General features: G+C 38.5%; 1 protein-coding gene across 1 annotated transcript in view; it reads left to right on the forward strand.

Annotated features, from left to right (window-relative positions):
- LOC109077127 (gamma-aminobutyric acid (GABA) B receptor, 2) overlaps nucleotides 1–23,127 on the forward strand; it is a 198,575-nt gene extending 175,448 nt beyond the window's left edge. The window contains exons 14-19 of the mRNA XM_042745768.1: nucleotides 10,757–10,867; nucleotides 14,814–15,038; nucleotides 15,321–15,503; nucleotides 15,971–16,100; nucleotides 16,376–16,490; nucleotides 18,509–23,127. Coding sequence (XP_042601702.1) covers nucleotides 10,757–10,867; nucleotides 14,814–15,038; nucleotides 15,321–15,503; nucleotides 15,971–16,100; nucleotides 16,376–16,490; nucleotides 18,509–18,674 — 930 coding nt within the window. The 3' untranslated portion in view covers nucleotides 18,675–23,127. The remainder of the gene's footprint in view (nucleotides 1–10,756; nucleotides 10,868–14,813; nucleotides 15,039–15,320; nucleotides 15,504–15,970; nucleotides 16,101–16,375; nucleotides 16,491–18,508) is intronic.
- Nucleotides 23,128–27,630: the final 4,503 nt, after the last annotated feature.

Below are 27,630 nucleotides of genomic sequence, written 5' to 3' on the forward strand. Positions count from 1 at the left end.
ATTGAGTTAAGCAAGGGGCAGGGCAAAGGAGACATCAGAGAGGTCTGTGGCCCCTGATGCCCTTCACATGCACAGCTCCATGGGGCCAGAATAAGGCCACATCAAAGGGCTTCAAAGGGCCTCTGAAGCAAACACCTATTAATAACATATTGTAACCCAAGCAACAGGTTTTTATGAGACAGCCTCTTACATCTTTGTATGTGTAATGTATGTGATTTTGTATTTACAAAATATGTGTCTTGCCAGTTTGATCCACACAGACTTTCTAAAAAAATGTTAATGTCAAAGTAAACTGTTACCTGTGAATGTGCATGACTAAATACTATGTGTGAGGTAAATAACTAAAAGACTAAAGAAGTGGATTAAATAGTAAAACAACTTGCGTGTAACTTGAGTGCAATTTGTATAAACCTGTGTGTTTACGATTATGATAATTAATCTGCTAAGGGATGGGAGGAGGGGTGAATAAAGGCCTTCTGTAGTTGAATGCATGTGTTTTTGTAAAAAAAATGTCCATATTTCAAACATAATAAACACTTTTCTCTCACTTTTGTTATCTGTCATACGTGGAAGCCGATCCGGCGGATGCATTTTACTCACCCCCATGTCATCAACTGTCATAGCTTTAATTATGTATTGGAGGGGGAGGGGCTATCAGACTCGGATGATGCATGACAAAATGACCTTATAAATTTCATACACTACATGGTTGATTACAGTACATAGTGCATAAGTAGTATATAGTGCATAATTCGGGAAACAACTCAATTTGACTGCTGATCTTATTTCTGTGGTAATGACCAGCTATATGTTTTAATTGACATGTGTTTGAGTCACACCCTCTGCTGGTGTGGATGAGCAGTGTGTGGTTCTTTAACTTTGCTCCAGTTGGGCAATAAATAACTCATGGAAGGACAGATGTGTTGTGGAGAACCACACATTATAGCAGGGAAAAATCTCATTTTATTCTGATATATAGTCAGCTTTGGTCATTTTTTTCTAATCATGGACATGATCAGGAGCTAGATGGAGAGAATGGTCCCATAGCACCCACACACACTGTAATGATCACATCAGAGCTTGACAAGTATTGATTCTGACTGTAATTTGTTCCGCACTGCCATCTCGATACGGCCCATCCTTATCTAGAGAGTGGCTGAATTTGAATTTGGTTGCTTTTGCAATGACAATTAAAATCATATAATACATAGACTAGAATGCTAGAGATTCAGTTTTAAAGAGTGTCTTTTCTCTTTATCAGACTGCTCTCTTATGCAATCACACAGACTGTCCATTTCTCCTCCCGCTCCTCCCTCATCAGCTCTGAGATCTCGACAGACTTGGCCTGCAATCAGACCAGCTGTAATGAATTTATACTCTGCAATGGGTTTTGTTCCTTTTGGGATCCAGATCTGATAGTGCTGCTCGGTGCACACTGTGCAAGTTTTCCGGTCCTTTGCGATTGTAGCTTGTCAGATTGTATGACCCCAGTGTGATCTTGGGTAAAAGCTTTGGCAAACTGTGCAACATCAGCATCATTTATGTCAGACTACCTTATGCAAAGGGACAGTTCACCCACAAATACAAGTCTGTCTTCATGTATTTACTTTGTGTTCTGCAGAAGAAGGAAAGTCATACAGGTTCAGAATAGATTAAATATTTTGGTCTTCAGTAAAATAAATCTTTTTAAAAATATTTTTTTTGGTGACAGTAAGCATTAAGGATGAAGTTCAGAGTTTTCCTCTATTTGCTGATGCTACTTTGTGTGTGATGTCTGCTCTTGTTAAGATTTCATGATGAATTGGCTTGGAGAATGCATGTATTTTTAATCATCCTGACTGGCGCCAAGAACACTGTGCCATTCACATCCACTTGCAGGAACAGCTTTTTTGATTAACCTATTTGATGGGCTTGTTTTCCGACATTGTCTTTTAGCTGGATGTGAGCACAAGCTATATTTGTGTTTTATTGGCCCTAAAAATGATTATACAGAACAAACGTCTTACACAACATGCTCACACTGAGTATTACATCCTACAGCACAGTTTCTCTCTCTCTCCAGCCCTAATATGAAGCTGTGTGTTGAAGCTCACACCCCCAAAATGGTTCTGTGTGTGAAAGAGAGGCTGATTTGAAGCGTGGGTCAATAGCACTGGCACCGCACAGACCTACCGAGCCAGATAACTCAGCCACAAACAGCTCTTCATTACTCTCATAAGACTTGAGTCTCTGTGCGAATGAAATGTGTCATTTGGCCGATATGAGAGGCAGGTGCTGCAGCCCGATCCGAGGGATTGGATCAATGTGACGGGCTGCAGGTGGTCCATCATTACCGAACGACTCCAAATGAGCTGTTTTTTTTTTAGATTCGTCTTTGAGAGAAATTGTTAGATAATTTATGCAATGCTTGCTTTGGGAGTGAGATACAGTGGGGTCTGAAAGTCTGATGTTTTTTATCTTTATAAAAACAGGTTTATTTGGAAGGAATTTGGGGGAAAAAATATTGCACTTTTTTTTGTTGTCCTTATTAAAGTGTAATTCTACATTTAAGTACTGAGTAATATTAATTACTTAAGATATGGTTAGGGTAGGGATTATGACTAAAAACAACATGGTATAAAAATATTTAGCACAAAATGAATTTTTTATGTAGAGCTGGAAATACTTTTTTGTTGTTGTTTTGTAAATTAAAAGAAATAAAGAACTTTTCACCTACATTAGTATGCAAATATAGTTATGGTACAGTTATATATATATATATAAAGAGAGAGAGGGAGAGAGAGAGAGAGAGATTTATTAAATAATAAAATACAATTAAAGTGTTATATAATTTTATCTGGGGAAAAAAAATGGGGTTGAAAAAATATTTATAATTCATGCAAAAAATCTGAGATTTTCTTTTATTTAAACCTGAAAATAACAAAGTTTACTTCAAAATTATTTGGATAGATAAATTAATAATCAAGCAAGCAAAAATGGATGCACCAAATATTAAAACATTTTGAATGTCAGGTTAACATACATTGTTAATATTAATATATGTCATGTATATATAACAATAAAATGAGGAATAAAGCAGAAACCAACAAGGGGATGCACGAAATACTTACTTAGACATTCTGAATTTCATGTTAATTCCAACTTTTCACCTTAATCAGTATGCAGATAATATATTTTGCAATAAAATAACATATTTATGAAATAATGCAATAGAAGCAACAAAATTAAAGTGATCTCAGACGTTGTCAGTGTTACAGAACATTTTCTCAGGTATGCGAATGCTTTCAAACTCATCCTCTCTAGCGCCCCTGATGGCTGACGACCGCCTGCGGCACGGGCCTGTGGCACCAGCCTGCCGACTGACACTGTTTCCAGTCTGAGCAGCTGAGACCCGATAACAAACCAGCTCTGACCATCTGACAGTAGGCAGCCTGCCTGGTAGCCGGATGGAGTCGAGCCCCCCTCTTTCTTTTTCAAATGCACCCTCTGACACCCTGCCAGCCCACAGCCTGGAGAGCATCCAGCAGAGAGTCAGGCGGCCATCAGTACCCCCTGCTCACACACACACACATACACCAATGCACACTCTTTCACACCTGCGAAACCTGACATGTACATGCACACATACACATTTAGTACATAGGCCACAGATCTGAAGTCACATGGTACGGGCGGCAGTGTGACTAACGTGAATGCAAATGAAGTGTGAGTGAAAGGAAAGAGTGTAAAACGAGAAGACATCTCGTCATATGCATAATTGCATGTGTGGAGCGTGACTCTGGGATTATTTCATTGGCTGGCTGTGCAGTTTGATGTATCATAAGAAGTGAAGCTAGAAGAGACGAGACCCGTTATCAACGGTGAGCAGAACAGACTCGGAACTGAGCTGCTCGTTTGTATCCATGGAAACAAATTAATAGAGTTCCATACTATTAATCATTAAGTCATTTGTCAGGCTAAGATCTCTCTTTGTCTGTATTTTTCTCTCATTCTCATTCTTGTGCACACACTCTGAGTAGATGAATATAAAACTCAAGCGTCAAAATGTCCTCGAGAACTTGTTCTTTTTTGATAGGTTGAGATGTTCACAACGTTCACAATCTGTCTAACTGCAAAAACACAGTCTGTTCCTCTTCATGATGTTCTACTACATCACATTTCTGTCTTTTTACTCCGAGATTTACCTGATTCATCAGAATGCAAAGGAAACGGTCCTTCCAAAAGCATTTCCCTTTGCCTGTTCCTCTTAGTTAAAGAGACATATTGCTGGCCTCTCGGCTCGTCTAAAGTGGGCCGATGGGAGGGGAGCGTGGCTGCCGCTCAGAGAAATGCGAATGGGCTGGTCCTATTTGAACATGCTTCCAAATACAATGGGGCAGAAGCCAAGTGTGTATCCTCTTTTATTTTTTTTATCTTCCAGTCTCTCTGAACTCAATGCAGAGTTTTTGGCTCAAATGGCCACCTACAACCACAGTAATCCAATTTGGCAGTGAGATGAGCTAGGGAACAAAAACCAAGAGTCGTCCACATCCTGACAATGTGCAGTAGGCAGAAAAGAGCAATTTGGTGTGGCAGTGCATCAATAGTCCTGAAGCCAGTGAATTTCACTGGCACATAATCCAGCCTAATGGGCTACAGGAGAATATCAGAAGCTTGTGCCATCCCCTGATGTCCATGAGTTTCTGTTGTTTGACTGCGTTAAGGAACATTGACAGCTTGTGTAATTTACATTGAACAGTGATGGATTTTTCTGTTATGGGTGGTTTTATTCAGACTTTGATCATATTAGTCTGATATACTCAGATCAGTCATGTTCCTTCTGTTCTAAGGCAGATTTGTCTATCCATCGTACATCATACTGCAGATCCATCTGCCTGCCTGCCTGCTTGTCTGTCTTTCTGTCTGTCTGTCTATCTGCCTGCCTGCTTGTCTGTCTTTCTGTCTGTCTGTCTATCTGCCTGTCTGTCTGTCTGTCTTTCTGTCTGTCTGTCTGTCTGTCTGCCTGTCTGTCTGTCTGTCTGTCTGTGTTTATTTTCTGTCTGTGTGTCTGGCTGTCTGGCTGTCTGTCTGTCTGTCTGTCTGTCTGGGTTTATTTTCTGTCTGTGTGTCTGGCTGTCTGGCTGGCTGGCTGGCTATCGTTCTGTCATTCTATCGTTGTACCGTTCTGTCTCATAATTGTCAAAGTTTTTGCTCATTTGCTGTGCTCTCGCTCTAGCAGCAAATTGTTAAGGTCCAAAGAAACCCTACAAATCTGTATAATATCACTCTTCACAGTTGTCATGCAGCTCACGAGCTTCAGAGTTGCCTAGGAAAACAGACAAATGAAAGAGATAAAGTCACATGATCACACTTAGCAGCATTTACCTGCATGAGGGCCTGCATCTCAGGTGGCCTGGCCCTAAAGACAAGAAGAAAGCATTACATAGTCTACTCATGTTATGACAGGTGTTAACATGGTAATTGTGAGTTGTGGATGAAGAGAATAAAATTAACAGAGCAACCAGATATTTATAATATATATCTTATATATTTATATAATATATATATTTTAGTTAGGACCTTTGTGGGCCTGTCTTACAATAAGTGAAATTTAAATGTAGGCCTATACTTTGTCTAGCGTGTCCCTTTCGAGTAGAATCAAATGCATTTAAAATATTCATAAAACACATTGTGACTTGATTTAGCTGGTTCCATTTGCCCTGAAACAGAATTTGAGAAATGTTATTTATTGAGCAGTAACCTTATCATTCTTACCCAATAAATGCTGTAGAGCATAAGTCTCCTGCTATTAAGCAGCCCATCTGTACTTTCTATAGTCTGCATAATTCAGCCCAGTACACATCACAACACAGGCCTCTCATAGAAATCAAGCCTCCAAGGACTCAATTACTGCGCTCTCAGCTAGCAACAACAGGAATATGATGTGTGTGCATGTTTAAGTCTGCCAAAGACAGAAAGGGAGACAAAAGCGAGAGTTTTGTCTCACTGCTGGAAGTAGCTTTTTTTGAATCACAAGTTTCTGCGTAACTTTCATAAAACTAAGTTTCATATTAAATTCATCTCCAGCAGGACCAGCCTAACTGATCTTGACAGCAGCGTATGCACATAATAATCAACAGATTTGTTATTACAACCAGGAACATTCTGTATCTTGTACAAAATTAACACCATCAAAAGATATCACATTCACTCAGAGCTTTATAATCAGGTTTAATTAATGTTAACGCAAGGGGTAATATCCTGGACAGGATGTGCACCTCAATGGAGTCAATGGAGTCGAGGTAAACCGAGAACAAGAGAAAATGAGGTGCGGATGATCCCGGGAATGATAAAGTGAATGAGCAACAAGTGGGACTTCACCATGAGGATTAGATCAGACAGTGTTTGAAGTGTGCTGCCAGTTTGTTTAATGTGAAGTGCACTGGGTCAGTTCAGACCTCAGATGCAGTGGATTACTGCCGCCCATTTTGAACTTACCATGTCACCGATAGGTTCAAAGAGCACTTTAAGAAATTACACTGGAAGGGTGGTCAGGATATTTTTCTTAGTAAGTATATGGATGTTTCTTCAGCTGCAGACACTGTCAAGTCCCAGGATCGATGTTGATGTTTTCTTTTTGTTATATGATGGTTATGATGAGTGTTTTTCATTTTCTAACCAGATCCACAGTGCCAAAAGTGCCTTGAGTCAAACAAACACCCATCTACTCTTTTCTGTACCCTTACTCTTTTCTGTACGCTTTCACGACACAGAAAAGTGCGTGTGGCTTTAGTAATCATGAGGGCAGCAGAGTGCACCATGACGGAGAGCAGCCGTCCCCCATCACTCACAGTTTGCCATGCCTGCCCTCACGGAGAAAAAAACAGTGGTCCTTATGAGTTATTAGGACTGATGGCTTATCGTGTGCGGGACCTCTCAGTGTCCTTGACTCAACAAGGATGTATAGACGTCCCGAGTCACAAATCTCGATTGTCCCTCAGAAAACAAAACAAGCTGTAGGCATTATGGCGAGTGTGTGAGCGCACACGAGCGTTTGTGTGTCCGTGACTGTAATTCTGAGAGCGCATCTGCGTGAATGCCTCAGTATAATCCCAATAGTCACCAGATTCAAATGTTTGCCCATGCGTGAGCTCTAATAACGTTTGACAGTGAGCACTCGAACCCCATTTATGAAGGTTGTTATTCGCAAATTAGCTGCATGTTCATAAGTGAGCATGTTTGTGTAGGGCGAAGGGTGCGCTGTACAGCAGTCACGTCACGGCAACATAGCGAAAGTCATTTGCTTCGGAGACTCGCAGAGAGCGAGCAGATGGGAGTTGTGATTAAAACCAAGATATTCCGGAGCATTAGATTAAAGAATGATGTCAATAAAAAGCATTTTAGGCTGCAATAACAAAGGCAATCTGAAACACGGCGCTGAACGTTCTCATTTGCATATTTAAATGTGTGTGATGTTCGGGGTTAGATTCCTGATCTAATGATGCATTTAGCCCGTAATGAATCAGTGATGGCAGCTCCCAGGCTCAGCCGCAGGGACTGCAGCAGGGCCACTTTGAAGTCACCACATTTGAAGTGGAGTTTAGAGCAGTGGACTCCAAAAATAAGCACACACCAGAGGGAGACAGATCTGCAGAGCCTCAGCGTGCAGCTGCAGGTTCATCCTTAAACTTGAGCAGGTAGATGCAACACAGGGAGCATATTGCACTGTTTTTTTTTTAAAAGTGTAGAATGATTTATGAAGGATTGTGTGACAGGAATAAATTACATTTTACAATTTACTAAAATAAAATAAACTTTTTTTAATCAGAATTATATATATTTAACAATATTACTGTTTTATTTATCAAATTAATGCAAATTTAATGAGAATAAAATATTAAGACATATATACTTACATATATAACCTAGATAAATCGTGTCTTGTTTTGAGTCTCTCATCAGCAGGGTCATCTTGTCATTTTTAATTTTATTTAAGTAATGTACTTTGTTTCAATTCTGGCCGACTGGCAAGTAACTCTGTGGTTTTTACTGATCAAAGCCAATTTCTACTTGGCGAGTGTTGGTTTGGAACCGTGGTGCTAAACCTTGTTCCTTGATGTGTGTTATGGCTTTGCTGTGGGATTAGGTCAGTGAAGTATCGCTCGAGTTGACCTAAATAATTGACTTAACTTCTTGTTAAACAACTCTCAGCTCCATTGAACATTATCTGCCTCTTCATAGTACATTCAAGCAGTGGCACGCAGCCGCCAAGAGATCACAGGACATAATGTAAAAGCATTACTACAGATAAGAGATTGTGGTCACAAGAAGCCATGTCGGAGAGAAACAGATGTACAGGAGGGTGACCGACCCGTCCAAATGAGGATTATAACTATCATTTCTCTTAAACAAGAGCTTAGTTCAAAATCAAAGGTCTTAGAAAATTGCTGTATAATAGATATCACATTCATGCTGTACTAAACTCCCAATGGAATAAAATATATGCTCATGGAAGCAAACTACCCTGGAGTCTCCGACTCTCTCTCTCCCTTTCTTTCTGTCACTCTCCCTGTCATTTTAGGTTGATTCTGCTCTCTTGTTAGAAAATAATATGGCATGGCTTTAGCCCCAGACAGCCATTGAATTGGAGTTTATCCTCCACTTGGACTGACAGACTGTATATTGGCTTTTTCCTTATTTTTTCAAGCTCAGATCAAGATACATGGGACATTTTTGTTATTAATATTTTGAAAAAAAAAATAAAATAAAATAAAATATAAGAAAATATTAAGCAGCACAGCAGTTTCAACGCTGATAATAAATCAGCATATTAGAAGGAATTTTTAAGGATCATGTGACACTTAAGACTGGAATAATGGCTGATGAGAATTCAGCGCTGCAATACAGAAATACATTATATTTTATAGTATATTAAAATAGGAAGCAAATATTAGAAATTGTACTAACATTTCACAATATTGCAGTTTTTCTGTATTTTTGATCAAATAAATACAGCCTTGAGCAGCATAAGAGACTCCATTAAAAACACTAAAAATATTACTTATCTAAAAATCTTAATGATCCAAAACTTTTGAACGGCTGTGTATGTGTGTGTGTATAATATTTCCAACATTTTTTTAGTCAAGAAAGCGCAGCCTTGGTGAACAGAAGGCAAAAAAAATCTTACTGACTATAGTAGTGTATATCACATATATCAACCAATCACCATTCTGGATCATTTTTACTAGTTATTTATATTTATATTTATATGTTTATTTAGGGTTTTCCGTATGCTGTTCCTCCTGTTCCCCCACCATGTGTGCAAAGCTGCCACTGTGTACTAATACACACTTAATGGCTGTCTGTTTCCAGTTCTCAGTGCCCATATGGTTCATTCCCGTCTATAAAATGTGATATAATTCTCTCTTGTCAGCAAACTGTGTCCCTCTAATCTCCATCTCTCCACAGACACTCTGTCAGTCACACATCCTTCCAGCTTCCACTGAACAATTACATTAGACACCTAATGCAGTGAGAAATAACAGAGCGCACAGCACTCTCTTTAAGCCCAACCCACCGACTGTTGCCTGGCAACACCACACAGCTCGACTAACTACAGCTCAAGCTATGATAAAAGCGGAGGTCTTGTTGTTGTGCAGTTGAAAATAAGCATTTCTTAAGCAAGTTTGATCTTTTTCAGTTGTGGGTTTCTGAGGCCAGATGGAACACTTGAATGTTGAAGTAAAAGCAATTTTGTGTAGGGTAATAATATTATTTGATTTTAAGTTTTGATGTTAAAATAGTCAGCCTAATAGGCAGACATTCTGTAGGTTATTTCATTACTTCCTTCTATTTCTTTTGTTGCTACAGTAGAAGCTCCTTAACATCACATGAACCATTTTCCCATAAACATCTCTAGTAAACTACTTCTCAGACTTCAAGAGGTCTATCATCAGCTTTTCCTCTTTGATCTGTTTAAAAATGGTCCTACAGTTTGACTTCTAGGATTCATTGCATCATTGAATGTATCTTTTATAAATAGAGCTTCTTGCATTGGCTGGCCCAGTTTACTGGCACCGTCACTTTGTGAAGATGTCTTCTTAGCGGTGTGATCCTTAATGCCAAGCTCAAATCACACAGATAGAGCCTCACAAGAGGCGGATGAAAACCGCAGGTGTTACGCTCTGTAACTAAACTGGGAAGAATCTGTGAGACTTAGGGATGAGTTTGGAGGTTGGATCCCTGTCTATCTTTGTGTCCGGGTTGTTGCATGGCAAGCTTAAGGTTTTCCAAACTGGGGCAGCAAGGATGTGGGTTAGAGCTTGGCTACTTTTAGAGCCAGCACATTTCATCGGACTCCTTCAAGAGTCTAGTCCTGACCTGGTTTCCATATCAGGAGTGTAAATACCTTGATCGATATCAAGTAATTGATGCCTGACCCATAAAGAGTTATTGTTAATCAATAACACTCAAGTGGTATCCTGTAGTTGTGACTATATTATTTTTACTATCTCTGTGAAAGTCCATTAAGGGTGGTCTCCCATGGGAGATCAAATCATCCACGTTTCATATGCATTTATAGCCACAGCATTGGTATTGCAAATTTACTTTTAAATCAAAATTTAAATTTACTTAATTCTTAAAGTCAACCTTTGTATTGAAGCATTTGAAGTCAAGGCAAATAAACCCGGGCTCAGTGTTATTGTTGTTAGTGACAAAGGTGTTTTTAAAGCCAGGATTATTTCCACTCATTGGTTTCCTCACTGCGTCTCCACAGGCGGATCCTCAGGGACGAGACATCGCAATCCGGCCCTTCCTGGAGCACTGTGAGAACACGCACATGACCATTTGGCTGGGGATTGTCTATGCCTACAAAGGCCTCCTTATGGTGAGTGAGAACATTCTAGAGAGCGTCAACATGATCGCCATCTGCTCCCGCCGACAACGGCGTCTGAATATTCTGCCACTTCCTTCTGCATTTGCTAAATTATAATATATAATACCTCACCGTGTTTAAAATGCATTCACAATATTTGATTCTGAGTCTCTTGTGGTATATCAGGAAATACAAATGCCATGCAAACAGGACGCACATTTTACTGATATTCCTCTTTCTTTTTTTTCTCCACAATTATCTAATGTTCATCACCTATAGACAATATTATAACAGTGTTAAAGGACAACAATTAGAGATCTTAGACATTTGTTAGGGAGCAGTGTTGTATTTTTCATATTGCAGTTGCCATCGTTGTATAAAAGCTGCAAATCAAAATGAAAAAAAAATGAAATCACTATAACACACCTCCTTGTGCATCTTATTGCTTTAATATGTGTCTTTATGTCATTTATGCTTACACTGAAACAAAGTCTACAACCAAAGCTTACTTTAACCAATATTTTTCAATCAGGGGGCCAGGGCCCACAAGGGACCACAGCAAACTTCCAAGGGGTAGAATAAGATGGCCTAAATGATTTATTTATTTATTTATTATGTCTATTATGTAATTAATTCCCTAAACAACTGACATTTTTTTAATTTATGCCACAGCCTTCCCACAGAATTTTAAAACTGAGAAACTCAATAAAATTTCCAGGCATTTCCATGCAATTTTTCCAGGCCTTTTTTATAATAAATATAAATTCTTCTGTTTATGTCAAGCTCTAAAATATGGTATTTTGTAAAATTTGTTATTGTTATATATTATTATATTGTTATATATTATTACACACGTGGTCAGAGTTGTTGGTATTCTTGGTAAATATGATTAAAGAAGGCTGTAAAAATAAATCTGCATTGTTAATCCTTTTGAACTTTTATTTTAAAAAATCACAAAAATCTAACCTTTCATTGGAGAATAAGAATTTAAAATGGGGGGAAATATCATTATGAAAGAAAAAAAAATTCAAATACACGTTGGACACAATTACTGGTACCCCTAGAAATTCAAATGAGTAAAATCTGAAATATATTGCCATTCATATTCCCAATTTTGAGCACACCAGGGTGATTATGAACATGAAGTTATCCAGCCATGGCTTCCTGTTTCACAGGAATATAAATAGGAGGGGAAACAAAGGCCAAATTCCAAATTAATCATCTATCACAATGAGAAAAACCAAAGAATATATTTCTAATGTGCAGCAAAAGATAATTGAACTTCACAACTTATTTGCTTTAAGAAAAGAGCTAGAGCAGTGAAAATTCCCATTTCCACCATCAGGGCAATAATTAAGAAGTTCCAATCAACAGAAAAATGTTATGAATCTGCCTGGAAGAGGACATGTCTATATCGTCCTAATGCACGGTGAGAAGGAGAGTTTGAGTGGCTAAAGACTCTCCAAGGACCACAGCTGGAGAATTACAGAAAAAGCTTGAGTTTCAGGGTCAGAAAACCTTGAAAACAAAAATAAAATCAAACAGCACTTACATCACCACATGCTGTTTGGGAGGGCTTCAAGAAAAAAATCAAGAAAAGAAAATGATTTCACCAAAAAACAATCTCCAGCATATTCAGTTGTCAGACACGACTGGAACTTCAAACGGGACTGTCTTCTATGGTCAGATGTAACTAAAAAATTTGCTTTTTAGCAGCAAACCCTCAAGATGGGTTTGGTGAACACAGGGATAAAAAGTACCACAATAAAATATTATGCTGTATTTATAATGTTGTGGGCCTATATTTCTGCTGAAGGTCCTGGACATCTTGTTTAGATACATGGCATCTTTGATTCTATCAAATACCAACAGATAAAAAATCTAAAAGTGACTGAATCTGTTAGAAATCTTATAATGGGCCATGTTTGGATCTTCCAACCGGACAATAATCCAAACACAAACCTCAAAAACAACACAAAAATGTGTCACTGAGCACAAAACCAAGCTTCTGCCATGGCCATTCCAGATCCCTGACCTGCATCTTATAGAAAATGAGTGAGGTGAACTGAAGAGGAGAAGCACCAGCATGGAGATGGAATTCTGAAGGATCTGGAGTGATTCTGGATGAAGGAATTGTCTCTGATCTCTTGTCAGGTGTTCTCTAACCTCATCAGGCATTATAGGAGAAAACTCCTATACTATTTTGGCAAATGGAGGTTTCAAAAAGTATTGAATAAAAGGGTACAGTTAATTGTGTCCAATGTGTATAAGAGAAAACATTTTTTCATAATAATATTTCCCCCATTTTAAATTCTTATTCTCCAATAAAAGGTTAGATTTTTGTGATTTTTTTTTAAATAAAAGATAAAAAGCAATAACATTGGAGATATATTTTCATAGCCTGATCGTATTTACCAAGAGTACCAACAATTCTGACCATGTGTGTAACATATAATAATAATAACAATAATAGTTATAATCATGATCATCATCCCACACTTCCTGTCAGCTCTAAAACTGTCCTATCATCTTACCATAATAAAGTCAAAAATGCCAAAAATAAATCTTAAATAATAATAATTAAAAGTGAATACAAAATTCATGCAAATTAATTTACAAAAGTGTAATCCTACAGAAACTTCTGGAATTTTAAAATTTCATTATTTTATTGAAATATTTTAATTTATTGCTACTCCAAATTTCTGTAAACAACCTTTGAAAATAAGTAGATTTGGCATTATTACATAAGTACCAGAAGTAAAATGATGGGCCTTCAAATATTGTGTTTGTGAAAATGGGTGGCCTTGGAGTCAAAAAAGGTTTAAAACAACTGCTGTAAACTTGTAGGTATTTCCTACTGGAAATGCAAAACTGACTGGATTTTGACACATTGTACCCATAGGAGAAGAGCGAGATTGCTCTTTCCAATTAACCTCACTTTAGATTACTGGTAAGGTGCCGCAGGAACCAGAATGCCTCCAGCCAGTTAATTGCCCATAGCACTGACCATTATCTCTGGGTCAATGGTGGCAACATCCTCCAATAAAAACCTGCCCTTCGACTCACGTTGTGCTCTGTAGAAATAATTTGTCCGTTTGTTCTTGCTGCTGTAATAGTGGCAGGTGGTTCGGTTGACTGGCAGGCCATTACCTCCTACCTTTTCTTCTGCCCTACTGTAGATGATCCGTGTCAGAGTTCAGCTGTGGGCCATGGAGGATCACTTCCCGTCTCTTTCCTCCCTCGTCTCTCTTCTCATCTGTGATAGATTTGGTGGGAGGCAGTGCTGGGAAAGAAGTGATCAATGTTTAACTGAAGCTATAGTAGTCAACATTTCGTAATAGTGTACAAGTGAAAATGCCATTACATTCACGTTTTCGTTCTTAAATATGTGACATTTCAGAACTTCCTCTTGCCATGTTTGAAAGCCTGCTGCTAAATCAGCATGGCTTCACTTACAGCCAACATGCTCAAGTAGAACAAGAAAAGAAAGAGAGAGTGAGAGGGTGAATGAGGAAAAAGAGTGAGACGGGCTATGATTGGATTAGGATTGAATAGAGTTGTGGCGAGTGGGTGCAGAATCAAATCTCGGAGTGTGCGTCATTGAGTTAGCTGAGTCATATTGCCCAGAGTTCACACTAGTCTCACACAAAGGTGCTTTAATTACTGCTCTGACTTCCTGAGAAAGTTGGACAGGTGTTGTTAGCTGCTTTTTGGGGCATTAGGTTGCTAAATAAGTCAGACACAGTTCATTCTCACTGGCTTTATGATTTATCACTGTAAACTGAGGGCTGCACAGAGTGATGAAGGTGAAAACGGTTGTCTATCGAAGATGTCATGTAACCAATCATCTTATTCTGTCTTAGATCTGGTTTTTGCATATAAAATTTGCAAAATGTTGTTCTAACTGCTCTTATACCTGTAATGATAATTAATTCTTTGCACTTTTCTCTTTGTCTAGCTGTTTGGATGTTTCTTGGCCTGGGAGACCAGAAACGTGAGCATTCCAGCCCTGAACGACAGCAAGTACATCGGCATGAGTGTGTATAATGTGGGCATCATGTGTATCATCGGGGCAGCGGTGTCCTTCCTGACCCGGGATCAGCCTAATGTGCAGTTCTGCATCGTGGCACTGGTCATCATCTTCTGCAGCACCATCACACTGTGTCTGGTTTTTGTGCCAAAAGTAAGTACTGCAATGTACGGCCTGATCCAGCCCTATGGGGAAAGAATTGTAGAGGTCAGCGAAAGGCACATTCTGGCATTTGATTTGTGCAAATCCCTAGCAAGTTCACCTGAATATAATTGAGAACAGTGCTTACTTTGCATCCCCTGGAGCTCTCTGGAAATAAACACACTGAAATTTGAAAGACTGCAAAGATTCCACTCTCCCTCTAAACAAATACGTCCTACACAGAATCAATGCCAGGATCTCAACAGTATGTCTTTGTCCTCTGTCTTTTGTTAGTTTATCTCAATGCGTACAAACCCGGATGCTGCCACACAGAATCGAAGGTTAAAGTTCACCCAGAACCAGAAGAAAGAAGATTCCAAGACATCCACCTCAGTAACCAGTGTTAACCAGGCCAACACTTCCCGTCTGGACGGATTACAGTCAGACAACCACCGCCTCCGAATGAGAATTACAGAGGTGATTGAAGTCAATCATAAATTACACAATTATTCAATTCTTAGAATGACAATCTATTTTAAACATTAACTAAAAGGATGCTAAAAATACACCAAGATGCAGATTAAAGGGAATGTATAATTTTATAATATTATTTAATTCCCTATAAATTACATATTAATGCTGTGAAGAAAATAACTGGTACAGGTAAACAAAAATATATTCAGAAAATCAAAGTAGATTAAGTATAACTATAAATTAAGACAAATATATTATTATATCAAGACTTTGATGCATTTTTGTTTTGATTTGTGATATCAATTAATGTTTGTCTACTTAAGGTATTTTAGAGTAAAGAAACATAAAACTGTATGTTTTACATTTTTTGCATTTCAAAATCATGAAAATAAAATCCTTACATTTTTTTTCATGAACCAGGGATTACATGTTTTAATTAAATGGTTAAATAAAGATTTTTTGTGTTACAGCTGGACAAGGAACTGGAAGAGGTGACCATGCAACTCCAGGACACTCCTGAAAAGACTCCATACATTAAACAAAACCACTACCAAGATGTCAACAATATTCTGAGCATACGCAACTTCACTGACGGCAAAGGTAAGAAAAGTGGATATCAAACCTCATGTTCCTCACCTGTCGATCACACACAGCTGTCAGTCTGTGACTCATTTCAGTATGTGACACTCTTCTCCTCTGTTACTGTCACCCAGAGAAAAAGAACAATTTATTGGAGTGTTATACATTATTCACCCCCAAACATGTCAAGCTGAAGTGTCATATAAGGTGCAAGTTCTGACTCAGTTTTCAGCTGAATCCACCACTGACATCTTGATGGAAAGGCAGCTTTCTGAACACCATGACTTTGTTTTCAGATGGAGAGAAATCTCTGAAGAACCACTTAGAGCAGAAACCCCAGGCTCAGTGGGGATCCATGGATCCTTCTAGGATAAGCAGAGGGCCACTAGAAGACATCAACTCACCAGAACAGTAAGTTTACACATCGGCATGCACAGTGTGCCGAAAACCTGTTTGTGGAACTTATTAAGCTATTTAGAAGCACAAGCACATTTTTTCCAAACATAACTTTTGACAAAATATTTGCTAGTTTTTACTTTACAAAACATTAGACATTCATTCATTCATTCATTCAAATAAAATCAAAATTACATTTTAGAGTCTATCTTGTTTAAAGGGATAGTTCACCCAAAAATGAATATGAAACCATGATTTACTCACACTCAAGCCATCCTAGGTATATTTTTTCTTCTTTCAGAGATATAATAAAAAATGTTCTGGCTCTTCCAAGCTTTATAATGGCAGTGAATGAGGATCGAGATTTTGAAGCCCAAAAAAGTGCATACCTCCATCATAAAAAGTATTCCACAAAGCAATGCGTTAGTGTTAGAAAAATATCCATATTTAAAACTACATAAACTGTAATCTCTAGGTTCTGCTTACTGTCATACATGTGTTCACAGCGACTGACGTAGGATGTAGGCATAGCATAAAATCCGGTGAGAATATGCTAGTCTTGCGAAAACCAAGTTTTGTTTACAGTGAAGGAATACCAGTTTCCTCTTGGCTTATATCGAAATCCTCTGACATTTTTTTTTATAAATCCTCATTTTGTACTAACCGGTGTTTTGTTTTGCTCTCTCCTCTGCACATCTGCATTCGTCACTCTCACCTGAGCTTACGCTACGCCTCCGTCATACATCATCCACTCATGTACTATGTGCTATTTAAAAACGGGTGAAATTACCCCGGTGAAAAAGTTATTTCGTGTTTTTTTCTTTCATGGTCTTGATTGTCCAAACAGTTTCTTATTAACAGGGAAGTGCAAAATAAAGATCAGGAAGAAAAAAGTGAACGAAAGCAAGGAAGGTTCAGGGACAGAGGAAAAAATAGAGAGAAGGGGGGTGAGGGGGAGCTGTGGTTACATAACATGTGATTTCTAGTGAGAGCGGAAGGCACTGGACCCTGAAAATAGACAGGAGAGTAGAATTAGAGGACTACAGGCCGTCCCAGCACATGAATGTTTGATTGTAAAGAGAAGCAATTCTGCAGTGTGTCACTGTTCATCAAACACGCACACACACACATTCCGACATACACACACTTAACTTAGTAGCTGATGGTCACTTGACCCTGCTAAATAACACCATCTCTGCCATGGGAATATGCAGTGAGTAATTTATTAAGTTTGATCACATCCACATTTAATTTTTTTTGTTTTTGCAAGTGACCCTGCAACATCTGACTAATCGATGTTAATTATTTCTAAACACAGAAGACATTTTCCTTAATTGATGTATGAAATGAATATTTAATTGAAAGTAATAACTCAAAGAGACTCCAATCGTAAAAACAATCATGAGAGGTGTGGTGTGTGCACTTTATATAACTGCCATTTGGCTTCTGTAATTGATTTAAAGGGCTCCGGCCTCTTGAGGTGCACTTTGAATTTGACACAAGAAAGGAATGAAATGGACTTTACTTCAGCTGATCCATACAGTCAGGTACATATTAATGTACCACAAGAACAAGCATAGTCCCCAACCCTTCACTAGCGACTATTTTCAACATTGATAATAGGAAAAAAAAGAAAGAAAAAAAACTTTGAGCAGTAAGTCAGCATATTAGATTGACTTCTGAAGGATCATGTGACACTAAAGACTGGAGAAAAAAAATAAAAAAAATCATGTCAACCCCAAACTTTTGAGCAGTAGTGTAGGTCCAGATGGTGTAGTTATGGCATCTGCCAGCAGTGACTAAAGAGGTCATGCTAACCAGCTAAACCTTGAACCCTTAATTGAGAGTATGTGGCAAAGTCACTGCTGGCTTAAATGTGCTATGTGACTATGTGTTATAATTATAAAATGAACTTCTGTTACATGCATGCAAAAGTATATCCACTGTTAAGCACCCAATCACTAAAGAGCATTACAGAAAATTTGAAGGAAAAGGAATTTTGTATAACAAACGTTTGTGGTTTGTGTTCGCAGCATACAGCGCAGGCTGTCCCTGCAGCTGCCGATCCTGCATCACGCCTATCTGCCCTCCATAGGAGGGGTGGACGCGAGCTGCAGCAGTCCCACAAGCAGCCCAGCCTCCAGCCCGCACCACAGACACATGCCCCCCTCCTACAGGGTGATGGTGTCCGGCCTGTGAGGCCCGCCGCCTACCCTGCACTCCGAAGAAGCGATCAGCTTTTTTATTTTAAGACAGACTGAGCAATATCAGCAGTTAAACAGAAGCGTGTGAGCAAGCCAGGGGGGTCCAACTCTTCATGCATTCGTGACTCCCCTCCCACCATCCATGGCCACATCAGAGCAGAACTGATCTTTCAGGCTAGGAGGGAGGTGACCGGAGGTCCTCACATGGCAACCCAACCCAGACTCCCATCCTCTCGGTCCTGTCACCTCCCATTCCTAACTCGATGGACTCAACGCCCCCCACCCCTCTAAACAGCAGCGCGGATCAATGAAGGACAGGAGCTGTAGCCTTACCTGGTAAAAAAAGAGACGCTTCCGCCAGCAGCCTTTCCACATTATCCGTGCACATCGGTTCTGCTGGAACTTGTGGGAAATGGGAAGCATATGTGACCGAGGACTTCATGAATCTCTTTATTCACCACGTCAACAGCCATGTAAATACCATATTCGAACATCAAAGTGAGCTTTGAATATGCTGTGAAATGAATTATTCTGATGAGGCCTGATGCTCGGAGAACTTTACAAACAGCCGACGAACCAGGAAGAGACATGTACGCCGTTGCAACCGGTATGAATTTGTTGTATTGCTTCAGTGTCCCAATGGTGTGAAAAAGTGGTTAATGGTAAATAAGACTATTGGTATCTTTTGCTAAAGACAACTAGCAAGTGTTTCAGGGTAACACGGGCCAACTGTTCCCACCTGGATAGACTTGTACTGCACATTGTTTCTCTTCAAAAACATTTAGCATCATGTAGGCCTATGCTGGTATCAGAGTATCAAAAGTACTGCTTAGATTAATCGCAAGGAATGTCACGTTAGAGGTTAGGCACGTGTGACCTCAAAGAGCCACAGGTCCAGCCAAGAGGGACATAAGAGACAAAACCAGAGATTTTAGAGGGTCAGTCTTCCATTACAGCCGAGCGAGTTGATCCTGCATATCGGGACTGAAACACGCAGATGCAGCCCTATGCTTGGGATGTACGATAGCCGTAACGTGACCGGCTGTTACAGAACAAGACTCACAAATTGCGATAATAACAGGGAAGTGGTACGCCATGCAGAGCAAAACCAAAATATCCTCACAGAAAGCTGCGAGGTTACACAAAAGAAGCGGTCCACACAGCAAGACAGAAGAACGATATTGTATTAAACAGCGGGACTGAAAAATTAGCACAAGTGTAATTAACTTAATAAGAGCAAGTCATGTATGAACAAAGCCTCGTTTTGACTTTCCGGTGCAGTCCCTCAGTTTACCCGCCCTCTGTTTATTTCTTGTTTTTTGTTTTTTTCTTTTGGTTGATTAAAAACCCAACATGTGTGAATCCTCTACGGTTGTAGCTTGGGCTAAAAGGGCTCAGGTTCCAGGGGAGAAACTGCAGAAAGGTCCGCCCCAGTATCAGAGTGACATTGTGAAATACATCACCTAGCTCTTAGCAACAGTGGAATTACCTCATAGTTGCTATAGAAATGTTACTGTGCGCAGTGAACTTTGCACAATGTCTTGCAGAGATAGGGAGCATCAGCTAGAGCTGGTGTCATGCTACTTTTGTAAATCTGGAAATGTACTCAAAATACGAATTATCGGAAATAAGCTACGTATCATCCATATCAAAGGCAAGAGTTTGTTTCAGCTGATGTCTCACTGCCGGTGTCTTGGTTTTAGTTTCTGCCAGATTTGTTACTGTAATGTGTGTCTTACTGGAGCCTGATGGACTGTATTGTGTCAGCCGGGTGACAAAAACAGTGACAGAACATATGATCTATATGAAGCCAATGCATTGAGAATTTCTTTAATTGTGACTTCATTCTGTATGGCTGTTATCTAGTGATAACGTGACATTCATGGGTATTTATGTCTCAGCTAGTTGGGAAAGCAGAAGGAGATTGAAACACAACAGAGGTGCGTTTGCTAACAGCAGCTGTCATAGTACCTCACTCACTAATGAGTCAAGATGACAAAGACCTTTAAATACAACACCACAAACAGATACGCAAAAATCCCACAACGCCACGGGAGCTTGTCTTAGTATGACGGCCACGACCCTAAACTGACGTTTATAATGCACGATGAGTTTTTCAGTACACTGAGGCGATTGTCTACATTTTAACTTGACTTTCGCAGCTTATGACTATGACTGAGTTTTCATTCTGACTATAATTAGCTCTTATTTCCAAATTAATTTCAACGTTGTTTATTCTTCAATGTCTTTATGATATGTTGTTTGGCACATTCAGCAGTCAGTATCCCGCAATATGAAACATCTTTGGCACATCCAATATTAAAGAAAAAACACAGCAGAAAATGATGTACATTGGACATTACAAATCAAGGTATCCAATTTATTTGCATACTGACTTTATTTGTTCATTGTTTCTTATTGCCCTTTAACCTCCTGTTAAATGAATTGATTCTCATTTAAAAATTGTATACGTACTGACATTAACTGATGATCTGTTACATCTTATAATGTTCTTAAAAGATTGTAAGTTCTAAAAAAATATATTAAAATGTATATTTTTATGGAGAGATAGAGGGTAATAAGCAACAATGAAAATGAAGTGTTAATAATTCAGCTTAGAGAATTAGTAGAAGTAAAAGGGCTAGCTCACATTTACATATTGTATTTCATTTAAAAACCTTACATACAGTATATGGCATATAGTTACAGTATACTCTCAATACAACCTTTTAAAATTAATTAAATAAAAGCAAAAATTCATACAACTTAATGTCATAAAATTGGCAGATACCGAAATCCACTGGTACTATTTTATCTTCAAGCTGCTGGTCACTGAGGTTTTAAACACTGGTTTTAAACTTCCAGGCATAAATAGGAACTTTAGTATTCAAATGAAAAAAAAATAATAATCATCCAAAGGAGCAACCCAAATATCTATTTTAAATAAATGTCTTTCAGACTGAGTTGGAGTGAATGGGATGTTTACAAGTTATCTGCTCAAGGAAAGGGCATGATTCATTACTCTACTTTTAAATCATAATGATGACCATAATATTAATTAGTCCAGGCTACAGAAGCCTGATGAAATGTAATTATTAACAAGAGATTATCAAGAGATTCTAAATATTTTATTCAGAGTAATCATATGGTCAAGTATGTATACATAAAGAATGTATCATTTATTTTCTAGTCTTTCACGCATGGTATCCTATGCATACATTATAGATTTAAATTTTGCAAATAATTTAACTAAATCATTTCTGACAAATGCACAACATAATAATTATAAAAGTGGCAATAATAAGCTCATTCTAACTGTATAGATAACTATATTTACAGTATGTTCTTGAGGGTGCATTAAGCTGGAAGGAAGAATCATATCCTAAATATGTTTTACACTACCTGTACTTTTGGTGTATAGTTATGACACTAATGTTGACATTGCACAGGAATCCATCAGTCATGGGGATCACCTAACTACTGTCTTACACTTTGAAGAGTACTAAAAACAAACATGAAGACATTCAGAGTGTACCATGCACCACAAACTGTTCTTTTAAAAATGGAAAGGTAAACACTGGTCCGTCTACACAGTATGTATTCATGTCATTACCGTTATGGGAAAAGTGAATTTGTGACGTAGTCTTATTTTAAGGAACTCACTAGAAAAACACAAAAACTGAATTAAGACCAAGGTAGTGCTTTATATGATTTCTATTTGGACATGTTCTATACTGTGGATTCAAATCACTGTGTGTGTGCATGTGTTTGTGAATCAAGCGAAACACAAGGTTAACCCGCTAACATGTTGCTATTGAAAATGTATCATGGACTGTTGAATGCACATCTGGTTGTTTAGGACCGTTTTGGCAATAACCTTGGAAATGAAGTCAAGAGCTGATTTGTTGGACATTTAAATCTGTGATGTTAACTACAAAACTGAAACTAATCTAAATGTTGTGTTCTTCTAAAGCAAGAAAACACTCATTTGTGCAAAGAGATTCATGAATACAGTCTACAAGAATCAAGAAAATTGTTGGGCTGGACTCCATGCGTATTCTGGTGTGAACTGGTCTATCTTTGCATCATGTAACAAACAATAGCAAGGCCTTGTCATCGTCCCAGGAGAACGAACAACCACTTCTAATGTATATAATGTAAACAACTTATTTTTTTCTGTAGAGGTATAATACAATGATAGTGGGGGATGTTACAAATGATGTTTAAAAGACAGAATGTTAGCAGTGAGCGTGTATGTCTGTTTGCCACTGTGTGAAAACGTGCTGTCTACAAGTTTACACATCGCTATACAAACTATTTATTCTGTGCTGGAAGACTTATCGCTCTTTTTTTTGTTTTGGTCTTTTTGCTTTATTTTAATTTTTAATTTGTCATCACTTTTGAGTTCACAAAACTCGCCACTGCCCATAAAAAAAAGAGGAACTCCACAACTATGTTGTTTTGTTTTTCTATACAGTGCTTTTTGGAAGTGTACACTTGTGTGCTCCACTGCTGTATCGTCCCGTGTGTTTGCACTGGCACACACAGGAGCTCTTGAACAAATCAAAGTGGATGTGTTCATTTCATATTTTCTTGTACCCTTAAACTGCATGGAAATCATAACATTTTTAATAAATTATTGCAAAAAATGTTTTATTAATAAAATAATTAAAATTATTCTGTTCATTATTTATCAAGCACCTCATTTGGAAATTAACACGAAATTTACTGACATCTCAAAGTCACACACAAATGAATTATTTACTCACCGTCATGTGGATCCAAACCTTATGTTCTTCAGTTCACTTTATGAACTTGTATGGAAAAACAAAAGAATTTAGATTCCTTCATTTTTTATATTAAAAATGTTTATGTAATAATAAAAAAAATAACTCAAATCAAAAAAACAACATCGCCTTTTTTTTTATATTAATAATGCAAAGGAATAATTCAAACAACACAAATCACAAATGGTTCTACAGAGTTTTTGTTTACTAAAAAAGTTTTAATAAATATGTTTTACCTGCTAAAATTTTAGCAAAGTACATTCCAATTCATTTAACACGCTTGTATCGCTAGCTTCGTTTGCAATCCTGTCCAAAACTAAATATGGCGCTATTGAGTTTAAGGTATTTTATAATTAGGGCCCGAGCACCGATGGTGTGAGGACCCTCTTGTATCTGCTTTGTTTATTATTAGGGCCCGAGCACCGATGGTGTGAGGACCCTCTTTTGTATCTGCTTCGTTTATTATTATTATTATTATTATTCTTCTTCTTCTTCTTTCTTCTTCTTCTTCTTCTTCTTCCTCCCAAAATGAATCGCATTTTTGAGGGCCTAAACATGCTCGAAAAGTCCTGAAACTTTGCACACGCGTCAGACCTGATGAAAATTTACGGATGATATAGGTTTCAGAAGAGGGTGTGGCAAAATGGCTCGACAGCGCCACCTATCGTAAAAAAAATCAACAGCCCTCGAGCTGTGTTTCACGTACATGCACGAAAATTGGCACACATATGTAAAGCATCAGTACCTACAAAAAGACTCTTGGAGCAATATACGAAACCCAACAGGAAGTCGGTTATTATTAAATTTTATGAGCAAATTTTGCATCATTTTTGTCATTTGCATGCCTTGTATTTTAACGAACTCCTCCTAGAGATTTATTCAGATCAACACCAAATTTGGTATGCCTAATCTAAAGGCCTTTGCGATGTTAAATTGCGAAGATCTTGAGTTTTCGTTGAAGGGCGTGTCCGTGGCGGCCTGACGAATTTCGATGATTCGCCATGAAAAATGAAGTTGCTATAACTCAGACATACAATGTCCAATCTGCCACAAACTTCACATGTTTGATAGACTCCTGACCTGAACAGATTGACATGCCCATATTCAGTTATAGTCATAGCGCCACCTACTGGCAACAGGAAGTGACATATTTTACGCTGCAACAAACTACCCCAAGAAATTTTATGACATAATTCTTTTTTTTTCAGTCACTCTATTCTAAAGGCCTGGTGCGATGTTAAATTGTGAAGATCTTGAGTTTTCATTAAAGGGCGTGTCCATGGCGCGGTCACAAAGTTCGATGTCTCGCCATGGGAATAAAAGTTATTGTAACTCAGGCATAAAATGTCCGATCTTGCCCAAACTTCACATGTTCGATAAGTGTCCTGGCCTGAACACATCTGAAGGCCAATATTCCATTGGGTGTGGCAAAATGCCTCGATAGCGCCACCTATACATTTTCAACGGAGTGCGCCTCGAGCTACGTTTCACACACATGTACAAAAATCGGTACACACATGTAACACACCAATACCTACAAAAAAGTCTCTTGGTACGAAATTCGAATCCCAACAGGAAGTCAGTTATTTTGAATTTTCTCTGCAAAATTTGTGTCGTTTTTGCCATTTTCAGGGGTTGTACTTTAACGAACTCCTCCTAGAGATTTATTCAGATCAACACCAAACTTTGTCAGTGTAATCTAAAGGCCTTTGCGATGTTAAATTGCGAAGATCTTGAGGTTTCGTTTAAGGGCGTGTCTGTGGCGGCCTTACAAATTTCGATGTTTAGCCATGAGAAAGGAAGTTGCTATAACTCAGACATACAATGTCCAATCTGCCCCAAACTTCACATGTTTGAGAAGACTCCTGACCTGAATATATCTACATGCCAATATTCAGATATCGCTATAGCGCCACCTGCTGGCAACAGGAAGTGACATGATTTACGCCGTAACAAACTACTCCTAGAAATTGTATGACATTTTATAATTTTTTTTGGTCAATCTAATCTAAAGGCATTTGCGATGTTAAATTGTGAACATCTTGAGGTTTCATTAAAGGGTGGTGGCCATGGCGCCATGACAAAGTTTGATGTCTCTCGCCATGGGAATAGAAGTTATTGTAACTCAGGCAAAAGATGTCCGATCTTCCCCAAACTTCACATGTTCGAAAAGAGTCTTAGCCTGAACACATCTGAAGGTCAATATTCCACTATAATCATAGCGTCACCTGCTGGCAACAGGAAATGGCTTGTTTTACACTAACTTAAACATGCAATGTCCAATCTACACCAAACTTCAAATATTTGGAAAGGACTGAAGAAATGTACATGCCAAAATCCAGTTATAGTTATAGCGCCACCAGCTGGCAGCAGGAAGATTGGCACATATAAATGACTTTGACATATTCCTCTTATATTTACCACATTAAACGCATATTTTCTCGCTGTTCGCTGTTTTACAAAAGCCACCCGGTGGTGGTGAGCCCGGGTGCGAGGGCCCGTTCATCGCTGCTTGCAGCTTTAATTATTATTATTATTATTCTTCTTCTTCTTCTTCTTCTTCTTCTTCTTCTTCTTCTTCTCCAAAATGAATCGCATTTTTGAGGGCCTAAACATGCTCGAAAAGTCCTGAAACTTTGCATACGCGTCAGACCTGGTGAAAATTTACGGCTGATATAGGTTTCAGAAGAGGGTGTGGCAAAATGGCTCGACAGCGCCACCTATCGTAAAAAAATCAACAGCCCTCGAGCTGTGTTTCACGTACAAGCATGAAAATTGGCACACATATGTAAAGCATCAGTACCTACAAAAAAGACTCTTGGAGCGATATCCGAAACCCAACAGGAATTCGGTTATTTTTAATTTTATGAGCAAATTTTGCATCATTTTTGTCATTTGCATGCCTTGTATTTTAACGAACTCCTCCTAGAGATTTATTCAGATCAACACCAAATTTGGTATCCCTAATCTAAAGGCCTTTGCGATGTTAAATTGCGAAGATCTTGAGTTTTCGTTGAAGGGTGTGTCCGTGGCGGCCTGACGAATTTCGATGATTCGCCATGAAAAATGAAGTTGCTATAACTCAGACATACAATGTCCAATCTGCCACAAACTTCAAATGTTTGATAAGACTCCTGACCTGAACAGATTGATATGCCCATATTCAGTTATAGTCATAGCGCCACCTACTGGCAACAGGAAATGACATATTTTACGCTGTAACAAACTACCCCGAGAAATTTTATGACATCAATTGTTTTTTTTCAGTCACTCTATTCTAAAGGCCTGTGCGATGTTAAATTGTGAAGATCTTGAGTTTTCGTTAAAGGGCGTGTCTATGGCACCGTCACAAAGTTCGATGTCTCGCCATGGGAATAAAAGTTATTGTAACTCAGGCATAAAATGTCCGATCTTGCACAAACTTCACATGTTTGATAAGTGTCCTGGCCTGAACACATCTGAAGGCCAATATTCCATTGAGTGTGCCAAAATGCCTCGATAGCGCCACCTATACATTTTCAACGGAGTGAGCCTCGAGCTACGTTTCACGTACATGTACAAAAATCGGTACACACATGAAACACACCAATACCTACAAAAAAGTCTCTTGGTACGAAATTCGAATCCCAACAGGAAGTCAGTTATTTTTAATTTTCTCTGCAAAATTTGTGTTGTTTTTGCCATTTTCAGGGGTTGTACTTTAACGAACTCCTCCTAGAGATTTATTCAGATCAACACCAAACTTTGTCAGTGTAATCTAAAGGCCTTTGCGATGTTAAATTGCGAAGATCTTGAGGTTTCGTTTAAGGGCGTGTCTGTGGCGCAGTGACAAAGTTCGATGTTTCGCCATGAGAAAGGAAGTTGCTATAACTCAGACATACAATGTCCAATCTGCCTCAAACTTCACATGTTTGAGAAGACTCCTGACCTGAATATATCTACATGCCAATATTCAGATATCGCTATAGCGCCACCTGCTGGCAACAGGAAGTGACATGTTTTACGCCGTAACAAACTACTCCTAGAAATTTTATGACATTTTATAATTTTTTTTGGTCAGTCTAATCTAAAGGCCTTTGCGATGTTAAATTGTGAACATCTTGAGGTTTCATTAAAGGGTGTGGCCATGGCGCAGTGACAAATTTCGATGTCTCGCCATGGGAA

Source organism: Cyprinus carpio, chromosome B19 (genome assembly GCF_018340385.1).
Source record: "Cyprinus carpio isolate SPL01 chromosome B19, ASM1834038v1, whole genome shotgun sequence".
Lineage (NCBI taxonomy): Eukaryota > Metazoa > Chordata > Actinopteri > Cypriniformes > Cyprinidae > Cyprinus > Cyprinus carpio.